We start from the raw sequence: 13,584 nt of genomic DNA on the forward strand, positions 1-13,584 counted from the left end.
TTGAAATTGTTACCAAAAATTACAGAAAAGTAATGCTAGGGGAATTTGAACACTAAGTATTCATTCTGGGTTATGTTTTCCATTTTATTGAAAGCTGTTATAATTTACTGAAACTAATTTGTAAGCCTTCTTCCTGGCATAATAATTTGTGATCTTTTGATGTGGTTTCTGCTAATGAAGGGAGATAGGCAGGGGAAAACTGCACCTCAGACTTTTGCTTACGTGTTTGGAAGAAATTTAGGGTAATAGTGATAGCATTTCAATCTTGTAGCTCAGAAAAACAAAAATAAGATGGCATGTTGTACAGAGACCATCTGCTGTTCATAGCATGGCCTCAGTAGCCTTGCACACAACTTCAGTAGCTGCATCTCCACTGAAAGGTCCTGCATGATTGATTCCCTGCTGATTACTCAAGGCTTGAAACTTGCTGTGGCCCGGGGACCCACGAGACTTACTAACATCTTCTCATATACACAATACTTTATTTTAAAAGTAAAAAGAGAAATTTCTGATTATTTTTGGAGTATTCTTTTTCACAGTTGAAGGTTTAATTTCTTTAATTACTGGTTTGTTTGAGGTATTTTTTTGCTAGTTACAGTCAACTCCTGAAATAACTCTCCTGTTTGAAAATGTTTGTCTTTGTTGAAAAGAAACAAGTATCCTGGATAGCCTCAGAAAGTCTGGAAAGGTACTCACTACCAAACTGTTGGTTATATAAACCTTCAGTATCATGAATGTTAGCTAGTACCTGAGCACTGGGGAAGGGTAGCAGTGTCAAGGCTGACCAAGTTCTCCACTGTGTAAATTGCCTAGTTGACAGCTTGCTTCTCAGTATTTAGGCAACAGTTGGTCTAGCAGTATCTTCAAAGGTTAGATGTAATGATAGGACTCCAAACATGTTATTAGTCAACAGCTAGCTCAGTAAGGGCCCTGAGAGCATCCCTACTCTGGGCCAGAGCTCAGAACCAACATACGATAATGCATCTGAGGGCTGCTCTGTCCAGCCTTCAGCTGGATGTTCATCCCCTTGGGGTGAAGGTCTCAGGCAGGGCTGAACCCCGTCCCATGGGAGCTGCTCTCGGCTGAGGCTCTGCTGCTCAGCCCCACCCAAGCCCCAGCTCCTGCTGCCTCACAGCCCTGCCTGTGCCTGGCCACATGCCCTGTCCATCTGGTCCTGGACACTGACCCACCCCTGGCTGGCTTCTTGACTGGCCCTGGCACTGCCTCCTCACTATGAACCTGCCCACTGGTCATGGGGCTGTGCCTGACGCTGGTTTCTCTCACTGACCTTCACCCTGACCCCAGCCCACACGCTAACATCCTGCCTTGACCCCAGACCTGCTTTATCACCTGGCTGATCTGAACTTGGGGCTGTCCCTGTGACCTATCCTGCTCCCTCTCTGAGGGCAATGTGGTGGGTCCTGGCTGGTGAGCCCCAACTCTACTGGCCAGGGATCTCCCATGGCTGCTCAGCCCCAGGGAGGTGCCAGCCCTCACTACACACTGTCACTCCAGCTGCTTAGTAACTAATGAGGAAGAATAAGCAGGGAATAGTAAAACAATTGAAGAAAATTCGTGGGAGGATTTGTCTTCAGAAGACAGTGATGCCTTTCCCAGCTGGGAAACAAGGAACCCCTTTTCCTGCTGTGGAAACAACCGTGTACTAAATGGGGCAGTCTCAGTAGGGTTCTTGCTTTCATCCCAAGAAGTCTCCACCTTGAGGCGGTTCCTTCCTGTGTGTTAGTTATCTTTGTCATTTCCCTCATATTCTTCCACAGAGAATCTCGAAAGCATGCTTTTGCCAAGTAGCAAAAAAACCCTTGATAAAGGGTTACCTCCCAAGAGGCAATGAAGCTTTATGCAAGCTGAGCCAAGACAGTTACTGTGCTTGGCTAAGAAGTATGGCATTCATGTAATTCAGTTTCCCCTCCTAGGGGAAACTGCAGGACATAAAGTAGAATATGGTAAAGTTTCTGGTTTTCTTAAGTAATCCCATTTGGAAATAAGGTATATCATTAAGATAACAAACAAGTGTGCTCAAGCACTAATTTCTGTAACTGGATTTGTCTGAAGTGCTTTTATATTCTGCGGTCCAAGATTAACAAAACAAAAATCTGAGCAAGCATGAGGTAAACAGATTTATAGTGGTGTTACAAGAAGAGGACAACATCATAAGCAGGTTCCTTCTGGGCGGGGAATAGTAATGGCACTAATAGTCTCAATAGTTCTGTCTTCCTTTCTTGTCCAGATTAGTTTATGATTAGGTACAGAATTGTGGTGGATTTGCTCTATTTGATTTAGAAACAACACTCTTGAAATGGAAGTTTCTGTGACTCACACTGATGGGCATTACAGTGTCTGTTTGTCTATAGATACACTATAGATTATTTAAGATTTATATTTTTATAATTTATATTTTTATATTTCATATTTATATTTTTATATATTATTATTTTATCTCCCATTTTGTTGTCACATTTGTAACTTTTATCTTCTGTACACATGATTAATCTGTAGAGTAATAGCATTTAACAACTGGAGAAATACGTTCTATTCACAGTCAGAATTAAACACTGATCAGAAGATCATGAAGTTCATGATCAGACAGAAAAAAGACATTATTTCAAACTTTTATTTATGATATGCAAGTATGCATCTATTCCTTTGTGTGCTTGATTTATTTCATTATTTGCAGCTATCCAAAAATATTGAATGATGACATATTCGATGCAGTGCAATTTGAACAGAATTAGCGAGACAACATACTTGGAGTAGAAATAGTCTTGTCCTTGTTACTGTCCACCTTGCGATGCTGTTCATATTAGAGTTTATTAACTAAAGGCAGTTATCTGAACTAGTGACCCTTTGTTTCAAAACAGTATTTAAATGGATATTTAACGTATTGTAAATTAGAAAATTGGGTTTCTTTTTTAATGTCAGAACTGTACACTGGTATGGTATAGACAAGAGCATCCCTTCTCTTAGATTATTTACTCTCTGCTGAAGAAACTGCTTTGGTGCAGTTTAATAGGGGTTGTATTATTCCACAAGTGCCTTAAGATATTAGATAAAACTGTACTGCATGTGAAGCTCCAACCTTTTTTAACTTATTATTTCTACCTGAAATGCATTCCTCAACTTAACTAGTGCTGTGGGACAGAGGGACAATCTGCAGCTTCAGAGTTGAACTCATGGTTGGACTTAGTGAACACAGTTGGAAGTGCTTCACTGCCATCACAGAATACAAAGCCCTGAGTTAGGTTTCAAGCCTCTCCTCGTAGTGCATGAGGACTCATGTACCTTATGAGGAAATTACAATCTGAGGAGAAAATTACAGGCTTAGCTGGTGCTAGGGCTTAAGCACTTCTCTCTGCCTAGGGTTTACAGTGTTAAATGTGTCCTGCAGCACCTGAACTTTTCAACTTTTTTCAGAAAGTAATCTCAAGTGAATTAGTTTACTTTCCAAATAAAGGAATAGGGTGTGGTATGAAGGCTGCCTGCTTTTATCCAGGAGTTTGCAGGTGACACCAAGTTCGGTGGAAGTGTTGATCTGCTGGAGGACAGGAAGGCCCTACAGAGGGACCTGTACAGGCTGGATCGATGGGCTGAGGCCAATTGTATGAGATTCAACAAGGCCAAGTGCCGGGTCCTGCACTTGGGTCACAACAACCCCATGCAACGCTACAGGCTTGGGGAGGAGTGGCTGGAGAGCTGCCTGGAGCAAAACGACCTGGGGGTGCTGGCTGACAGCTGGCTGAACATGAGCCAGCAGTGTGCTCACGCGGCCAAGAAGGCCAACAGCTTCCTGGCTTGTATCAGGAATAGTGTGGCCAGCAGGAGCAGGGAGGCGATCGTGCCCCTGTACTCGGCACTGGTGAGACCATACCTTGAATGCTGTGTTCATTTTTGTGCCCCTCACTACAAGAAGGACATTGAGGTGCTGGAGCGTGTCCAAAGAAGGGCAGCGAAACTGGTGAAGGGTCTGGAGAGCAGGTCTTATGAGGAGCGGCTGAGGGAACTGGGGTTGCTTAGCCTGGAGGAGGCTGAGGGGAGACCTGATCACTCTCTACAACTATGTGAAAGGAGGTTCTAGCGAGGGTGGTGATTCTATGTTTCTTATCTCAATAATAACACTTACACAAAGTCAAAACTTTATAAGGGGGAGGGGACGGAGGGAAGGAGAGTTGTATTTTAATACTTTCTAGTGGGGAAAAAATTGCTCTTTTGATAGTCCTTAAGGCTTTCACTAAACCTGAGAGAGAGATACCTGGAGGGAGGAGCATAACAGAAAAGCTTACGGGTAAGCAGAGGTAAATTACATAGAAGTTCTGGGTTACAGCTTCTGTTCTGTTATTTGTGTTATGGAATGTATCTTCTGCTAATCTCATCTGGATAGTCTGGCAAATACTCCTGGTTTCAGAATATGTTGTAAATATACAAGTTAAAAGACTAAATGGATGATGATAAGTGCATTCAAAAAGAAGGCAATATGGCAAGGATAGCATAATTTTCTCTAGCTGTCTGCTTTTGAGGTCTGTGCAGATGGTGTCTGATGAGTAGTAAAAGAACAGTTCTGAAGAGAGTCCAGCTAGAAGGAGAAAGGATCACTAGAGCAGCACCTGCCTCCTTTTCAGACTGCTCAGCCACGTAGCCACAGGAGTGACACATGTGATAAGTCACCTAAATTTAAGATGTAGTTTGTATATCTACAAAAGCAATTAAAGATTTCCATTCATAGAAAGCTCTCATAAGCAGCAAACTCTCTATTTATATACCATTTAGATGCATATTCATTTACTGAACCTTGTGAAACTGATACTAGCAGGGCAACAACAAGAACTTCAGTAAGAAAGCCTATCAAACTTTGAATAATCGTTTGATTGTGAAAAATCGGGCAGAACCATGATAATGTGATGAATGGGTTACACTGGTATAATAAATGACAAAGTTTTAATAAGAAAAGTACAGGTAGTGATTAATGTATTGATATGGTGATAACAAATGCTTCAACAGATCATTTGATTCCCATTTGTGGTGCCATTTTCTTTAATTAGTTCTCTAAAGGATTATGTATCATATTTTTTCTTCATAAACAAGCCTTTGAAATGCCATGTTGTCAATATTTTCAAAAAGTCATTCACTAAAGTACTGAATCCTTGGAATTACGTGGTAATAAATCCATTAAATATTAGTTGTGTAACTTTTTGGCTTTTACAGTACTTCTTTCAGGGTTAAAAACCATTATGTTATTACCTCCAAGTAGTCATTTTTGTGCGGTTTTTCATTACAGCTTTCTTGCAAGTTATTTTCTTAAACCTAAGTTTTACCGGTAAAGCAAATTGTGCAGTTTGATGGCACTTCCTATCTGTTTATGGTGTAACAGCTTCTGAATGAGGCATCCAGTCAGCAAAAAATATCTAGAAAATCTTCAGTGGACAGGACATTTACGATTTTTAGCAAAATCAAAAGGAGGAGAGGAAGGAATTACGTTGCTTATGATATCTGATCTTTGAGGCAGTAGTTTTAATGAAGAATCTTGTTTATAGAAGAAAAGTCAATTGAGATAGTTAGTTACTCGCAAGCGTCCTAATGCCACACCCAGGGAAGAGGAATGGCAAAACGTGGATCCTATCACAGAGCATGGTGGTGATGTACAGGAATTCACATGATGGGGCTGACAGAAGTTGTGTGCTGGAAGTTTGGGTGAATAAAGGCATTCAGAGAGTCTCTAGAATATGCACTGAGCACAGCTTACAGGGTCAAGAGTCTGTGTGGTTTTGTGACATAATACATAGAAATTGCAGTAGTACTGATTCTCATCCTCCCTTTTTTCTCTGCTGAATTGTGTCCTTCAGAAAATGTGGAGGATAGTAATGAGTAGCCACCTTCCCAGCAAAGAGCACTGTGCATCATAATTCTGTACTCCTTTCATTCTTTCAGTTACCAAGAACATCTCTGGATTATGGGCTGGATGGTTTTCTCCTTGCAAAAAGAGGGAGCCATGAATCAGTACAAGCCTCCATCTTCATTAGGAGTTGACAGCAGACTTTACTGGTTGTGTAGGTCAAAGAAAGTAGTGCTGATTCACAGTGCTGTCTGTGGGAATGTTTTGTTAAATATTTAGCCCCTATCTGAAGGAGAAGAATTTTCACTGTTTGAAAAAAAAAATTCTATATATTTTACCTTCTTTTAAGGTGTTCTTAAGATTTATGTTACAAAAAGGTCCTTCATGAAACTCAGTACTCAGGTTGTACTCAGTGTTCTGTACTAGTGACCTAAGATTCAGCCACAGCAGGGCATAGGTACATAGATACATAGATGATTTTTTAAATGCGTTTTTTACCTGGAGAGGCAAAATTTCCCTTTTTGGTTGTCTGTCTCACTAATAACTAAAAAAACAATAATTATACATTCTGCATTTTCTTTTAAATTTGGAAGTGTATTAAAGACAGTGATGACTGTTGCAGTGCCTTCTGTTAGGATTTAGTCTTTGGCAGAAAACTTTTTAACGTAATACCTGGTTCCTGGCAGATAACATGACCTGACCTAGCATACTACAAGCCAGCTGTTCCTATAACAAGGGAACAAATTCCCCACACAACATCCATGTTGCTGAATTAGAGAGAGATGGGTTTGATGGATAAGGAATAGGTTAGATGGCTGCATCCAAAGAGTTATAGTGAAGGGCTCAATGTCCAAATGGGAGATCAGTAACACATGGTATCCCTCAGGGGTTCGTACTGGGACTGGTAGTGTTCAATATCATTATTAATGACACAGACAGTGGGATTGAGTGCACGCTCAGCAAGTTTGCAGATGACACCGAGCTGAGTAGTGTAGCTGATACACTTGAGGGAAGGTATGCCATCTAGAGGGACCTTGACAGGCTTGAAGAGTGGGACCTACTGAACCTCATGAAGGTCAACAAGGTGAAGTGCAAGGTCCTGCATCCGTGTCAGGGCAACGCCCAGTGTCAGTACACTCTGGGGGGTGAGTGTATTGAAAGCAGCCCTGAGGAGAAGGACTTAGGGGTGTTGGTTACTGAGAAGCTCAGCATGACCCAGCAATGCGCACTTGCAGCCCAGAAAGCCAACCATATCCTGGGCTGCGTCAAAAGAAGCGTGGCCAGCAGGTCAGAGAGGTGATTCTCCCCTTCTACATCACTCTCATGAGACCCCACTTGAAGTTCTGTGTTCAGCTCTGGGATCTCCAGTACAAGAATGGCATGGACCTGTTGGCCATGAAGATGATCAGAGGCCTGGAATACCTCTGCTATGAAGACAGGCTGAGAAAGTTGGGGTTGTTCAGCCTGGAGAAGTGAAGGCTTTTGGGAGACCTTATTGTGGCCTTTATTGTGGCCTTCAATATTTAAAGGGGACTTACAAGAAAGATGGAGAGATTTTGCCAGAGCCTGTAGTCACAGGAAAAGGAGAAACAGTTTTAGACAGAATTAGGGTAGGTTTAGATTGGATACAAGGAAGAATTTTTTTTTGTAATGCTGGTGAGACACTGGAACAGGTTGCCCAAAGAAGTTGTGGATGCCCCATCATTGGAAAGTTCAAGGTCAGGTAGGATGGGCCTTTGAGCAACCTGGTCTAGTGAAAGATGTCCCTGCCCATGGCAGGGTTAGACCTAGATGATCTTTAAAGGTCCCTTTCAACCAAAACCATTCTGTGATTTTATGGTCTATTTACATACAGAAGGTTTTTCTCTGTGTTTGAATCAAAGGCTCATTTAGGTTGGAAGGGTATTCTTGAGATTCTCTAGTATAACCCCCCATATTCAGGCAGGTTCAACTACTGTTGGTTTCCCAGGACTGTGTCCAGTTGGGTTTTGAATGTCTCCACAGATAAAGACTCTGAAATCTCTCTGGGTAGCCTGTTTTGGTCTTTGTCCACCCTCACACTAAAAACGTGTTTAGTCCTGTTCAGAATGAATTTCCCATTTTCTAATTTGTGCCCATTGCTTCTTGTGCTGTCACTGAGCACCACTGAGAAGAGTCTGGCTCCAGTTTCTTCATTGCTTGCCATCAGGTATTCACACACATTGGAAAGATCCCATTTTGCACCAGGAGGTGCTGTAAGAAAAGCACTCAAGAGTCTGTAAGGTATAATTTAAAATACTATTAGAACTAACACCATAAGAAGAGAATAGTATAGACAATCTTGCATCCCTTTAGACAGTGGAAGCCCTGTGTGGGTGTAGCAGTGAATGGGCCACTGATCCACATGAAGCATGCGGGCAATCCCTGCCTGTAGCAGAGATTCTCACATTTTGGTAATTCGAGCTAAACCAGGACTTTCTTAAAAGGAAACAACTGTATATTATTTATGCTGGCAAAGAGAAAGGATATCCATGTGAGAACTTCTTGGAGCACTTGTAAATAAAGGCAAGGCCATGCAGGTGGCATAAGTGCTGGTACCCAGTAAGAACTGCCTGCAGCCTCTGTTTGCAGTCTGCTGGCTGAGTTTATCCTGCATCCAATGAAGTTACACAGCACAGCACAGGCCTGGGCTCACTCTGGTTACCTCTTGTGTGGATCACTAACACTTTGATGTACGACAAGTCTTCCACTTCAGGATTACCTCAGGTCCTCCATGGTTCAGAAAACCTAGTAATCCGATATACTAGGTGTTCCTCAAAGCCAGCATGTTTGGCTTGGTTTTCTGTGAGCTTTAATGAGAAATTATTTAATGTGCTTTTTTAGATATTTGCCTTTTCCATTAGCAGTGAAGAATGCTTAGGACATGAATAGTAATAATAGTGTTTGTGAGGTGATAATTAGATGAGGTGCTAATAGAGAAATAAAATGGAAAAGTAGTAAATACGGATTAGATTTAAAATACCCTACTCTAACATTTTAGCTAAGTATTTATTAAATATGACTGTGTAGCAAGAAGTTTATAATTGTTTTTGATATGTCTTCAGACTGTCGCAGAATATTTGCTGTATTGTCATCAAAATTGAACAGATACCTTAACTGGCAGTTGTTATGTTGTCTTTTCAAGTAGTTGCCTGTAATATTTCAAACTACCGCAGAAGACGTAAGACACAAATATGTGTCTTGCTCCTAAGGAGAAAAATGAGTTCTTTTTCATGTACAATGGAGAAAAAAGTTTTTTTGATCGAGCAATAAGTTATTTCGTACACTAAAATGAACTTTTCTCGTCTGATTTTGATTAAGGTAATTGTTAAAAACGAGGCACTAGATGTCATTTCAAGAGCTTGTGTGAAAATTTGCATAGTGCTCTATCTACATACCTACTGTCATGGTGTAGTCTTAATCTTCTGATAGAAATTTGCTATATGATATATTTAAAGATTTTACGGTAAAATATTGCCATACTAAACTCCATTGTATAAACACTTAGATTTCTTACTTTCTGGCATGCTTTAGCTTGAGCGGTCTGAATATAAGGCTTCTTTAGCTCAATTTCTGCTGAAATACGTATTATAGAAGCTATCTTACATATTTGCACAGACTGAAAATCCTTCTTTCCTTTCTTTTCCATAGGATAAGAAATGGGTTCTCAATCATGAAGATGTCACACTGGGAGAATTACTTGGCAAAGTAAGTAATCAAGTGAGGTAAATAACCTTTAAATAAATACATATTAATCATTAATCCTATACATTTCCTAGTTCCCTTATGTTTTAAATTACTGTGGTATGCAATTTTTCTATCAATTCCTTTAATACACAAGAGACAGCATTGTGCTTTAAACAAATGTAAATCACATTTACTGTTAAATGATATAATGTGTGTGCTGAAAGTGTTTAACTAGCATGAACATTTTTCTCTTTTGGAAGGCTTTTAAGCTACCTAGCTATCGATAAAGCAAAATGTGGCTATTATACATTGTGTAGTCTTACAAAATACATTGTTGCAAAATATAAATAAAAAACAGATTTATGTTTATGCACTAAGGTATAAAACTTATGTATCTATATATAAAATTTGGTATAACATGATGATTAAATCAATATTTCTTAAAATAAATGTTTGTTGCTTTTGTATGATTATTGACTTCCAGAGGGCAGACTTTGGCCTGTTCAGGACACTGGTTGACAGAGTCCCTTGGGGGACAGTCCTGAAGAGCAAAGGGGTTCAGGAAGGCTGGGCACACTTCAGGAAGGAAGGCTGGCAGGTGCAGGAGCAGACTGTTCCCATGTGCCGAAAGACAAACCGGCAGGGAAGACGACTGGCCTGGCTGAACAGAGAGCTTTTGTTGGAATGCAGGAAAAAAAGGAGAGTTTACCACTTTTGGAAGAAGGGGCAGGCAACTCAAGAGAGTACAGGGATCTTGTTAGGTCATGCAGAGAGAAAATTAGAAAGGCAAAAACCCAGCTAGAGCTCAATCTGGCCACTGTTGTGAGGGATAACAAAAAACTGTTTTTACAAATATATGAACAAGAAAAAGAGAGCCACGGAGAATCCCCATCCTCTCTTGGATGCATGGGGGAACATTGCCACCAGGGATGAGGAAAAGGCTGAGGCACTTAACGCCTCCTTTGCCTCAGTCTTTAATAGTGAGACCAGTTATGCCCAGGGAATTCAGCCCCCTGAGCTGGAGGGCAGGGACAGAGAGCCAAGTAAACCTCCCATAATCCAGGAGGAAGCAGTTTATGACCTGCTGAGCTGCCTGGATACTCACAGGTGTATGGGGCTGGGTGGGACCCACCTGAGAGTACTGACGGAGCTGGTGGAAGAGCTCAGCAAGCCACCCTCCAACATTTACCATCAGTCCTGGTTAACAGGGGAGGTCCCAAATGACTGGAGGCTTGCTGATGTGACACCCCTCTACAAGAAGGGCTGGAAGGAAGATCCAGGGAACTACAGGCTTATCAGCCTGACCTCGATACCGGGGAAGGTTATGGAGCGGTTCATCTTGAGTGATCTCACCAAGCATGTGGAGGACAGCCAGGGGATCAGGCCCATCGAGTATGCGTTCATGAACGGCAGGTCCTGCCTGACCAACATGATCTCCTTCTATGACCAGGTGACCCGCCTGGTGGTCGAGGGAAAGACTGTGGATGTTGTCTACCTGGACTTTAGCAAAGCCTTTGACACTGTCTCCCACAGCATCCTCCAAGAGAAGCTGGCTGCTCATGGCTTAGACAGGTGTACTCTTTGCTGGGTAAAAAACTGGCTGGATGGCCGAGCCCAGAGAGTTGTGGTGAATGGAGTTAAAGTGTGTTGGCAGCTGGTCACAGGTGGCGTTCCCCAGGGCTGAGTTTTGTGGCCAGTCTTCTTTAATGTCTTTATCAGTGATTTGGATGAGGGGATTGAGTGCACCCTGAGTAAGTTTGCAGGTGACACCAAGTTCGGTGGAAGTGTTGATCTGCTGGAGGACAGGAAGGCCCTACAGAGGGACCTGTACAGGCTGGATCGATGGGCTGAGGCCAATTGTATGAGATTCAACAAGGCCAAGTGCCGGGTCCTGCACTTGGGTCACAACAACCCCATGCAACGCTACAGGCTTAGGGAGGAGTGGCTGGAGAGCTGCCTGGAGCAAAACGACCTGGGGGTGCTGGCTGACAGCTGGCTGAACATGAGCCAGCAGGGTGCTCACGCGGCCAAGAAGGCCAACAGCTTCCTGGCTTGTATCAGGAATAGTGTGGCCAGCAGGAGCAGGGAGGCGATCGTGCCCCTGTACTCGGCACTGGTGAGACCATACCTTGAATGCTGTGTTCATTTTTGTGCCCCTCACTACAAGAAGGACATTGAGGTGCTGGAGCGTGTCCAAAGAAGGGCAATGAAACTGGTGAAGGGTCTGGAGAGCAGGTCTTATGAGGAGCGGCTGAGGGAACTGGGGTTGCTTAGCCTGGAGGAGGCTGAGGGGAGACCTGATCACTCTCTACAACTATGTGAAAGGAGGTTCTAGCAAGGGTGGTGTTGGTCTCTTCTCCCAGGTCACTAGTGATCGGATGAGAGGTAATGGCCTCAAGTTGCATCATGGGAGGTTTAGATTGGATATTAGGAAAAACATCTTTATTGAAAGAGTGGTCAGGCATTGGAACAGGCTGCCCAGAGGGGTGGTGGGGTCACCATCCCTGGAGGTATTTAAAAGGTGTGTAGACGTGGCACTTCAGGGCATGGTGTAGGAGACATGGTAGTGTTGGTTTGATGGTTGTACTTGATGATCCTAGAGGTCTTTTTCAAACTTAATGATTCTATGTTAGGTCACTTCTCAATGACACATGTATTAAATTAATCCTTATGTGGTGTAGTTTATTTCACAAATTCCGCTTAGGAGCTGTAAATCTTTAAAATCAGGTAAACCCCATATGAGAGTTATATTTTTAGCACCTTTACACCTACCAAGAGAGTTGCGGGTGTCACTCTGGACAGTGTTCCAGAAGATTTCCCAAAACCTGGAAAGTAGGCTTAAACGAGGAGACAAATGAAAGCAATAATTACAGTCTGAATATGATACACACTAAAAGAATTTATAAACTGGTCAAGAAATGGGGAAATTAGATACTGTCAGAAAATTCTGTTACCCAGGATAAAATCTCTTTGGAAGTGTAAAATGACAAAATTTATTATCTGACGGTAGAGTGAGCTGTGTCTTCATAAAATGCAGGTACTATGACAGCTTCACATCCTTAAACAGAGGAGTATCAAGGGAGAAAAATAAAGATGTTGAAGGCATTAGAAGAGTTTTGTCATGTTAAAGGATAAATATAGATTAGTCTTTATGAGTAAAGTCAGTCAAAGCAATCTGAAAATTGATTAATTCATTAAACTGGATTCACATGTGCATTGTATGTTTTTGGCACAAAGCATTTTTAACATTCAGTAAAGACATCTTAGTGCTTAAAAGTGAGGTTAGAAAGATATGTTCTTTAAAAAACACAGAACAGGATAAAAACTTTCTTGGAACACAGTATATATCTGTTTTGCATCCATCTCTAAAACGATATAGTCAAACTGGAAAAGATAAGGTTGACGGGACCATCACCATCCCTATCAGAAAATTGTGAATAAACTACAACCATTCACCACGGAGGTGAAAAATCTTACGGTGTATAAAATCTCGAGTTGCCTGGAAAAGATGAGTAGGAAGATCATGAAAGCTTAATGCATAAGAGGATACAAACTTTAGAAAAGACAAAGATTTTCCTTCACCTCAGGAGTGATGGTCTGTTTATTTACTAAGTATTAATTTTATCATACCCTACAAAATGGAAGTTGTATCAAAGGAAGATGTTAAATTAAAAATAATATATACAATAATAATTAAATATCTCAAATAAAGAAAAAAAGCATTTCCTATACTTAAGTAGTCCCTTAAGTAGGTTCAGCTTTCACTGTTAAAGACTTCTAACCGGAAGGCTAGAGGCAAAGTGTGTTGGGGGTGGCTTGGCTTCCTACCTTTGGGCACCTTGTGCCATTTTAGATATCAGAGGTAGTGTCCTGGCCTCTAGAAGTGCTATTTCAGGAGGGCAGATTGCTATAATAGATCCTATGCCTTGCTTGCCAGCTATATCTTACTTATCCTAGGGTATATAAAATAATAGTGGAAACCTGTGTTTAGGCCTAAATTTCTTACCTTGTTACTAGCAGTGTGTTACTATTTT

At 41.6% G+C, this 13,584-nt stretch overlaps 1 protein-coding gene across 1 annotated transcript in view; it reads left to right on the forward strand.

Annotated features, from left to right (window-relative positions):
- The window catches only part of FER (FER tyrosine kinase), a 247,172-nt gene that overhangs the window by 162,730 nt on the left and 70,858 nt on the right, over positions 1–13,584 (forward strand). The window contains exon 14 of the mRNA XM_064439290.1: positions 9,515–9,571. Coding sequence (XP_064295360.1) covers positions 9,515–9,571 — 57 coding nt within the window. The remainder of the gene's footprint in view (positions 1–9,514; positions 9,572–13,584) is intronic.

Source organism: Phalacrocorax carbo, chromosome Z (assembly GCF_963921805.1).
Source record: "Phalacrocorax carbo chromosome Z, bPhaCar2.1, whole genome shotgun sequence".
NCBI classification, from domain to species: domain Eukaryota; kingdom Metazoa; phylum Chordata; class Aves; order Suliformes; family Phalacrocoracidae; genus Phalacrocorax; species Phalacrocorax carbo.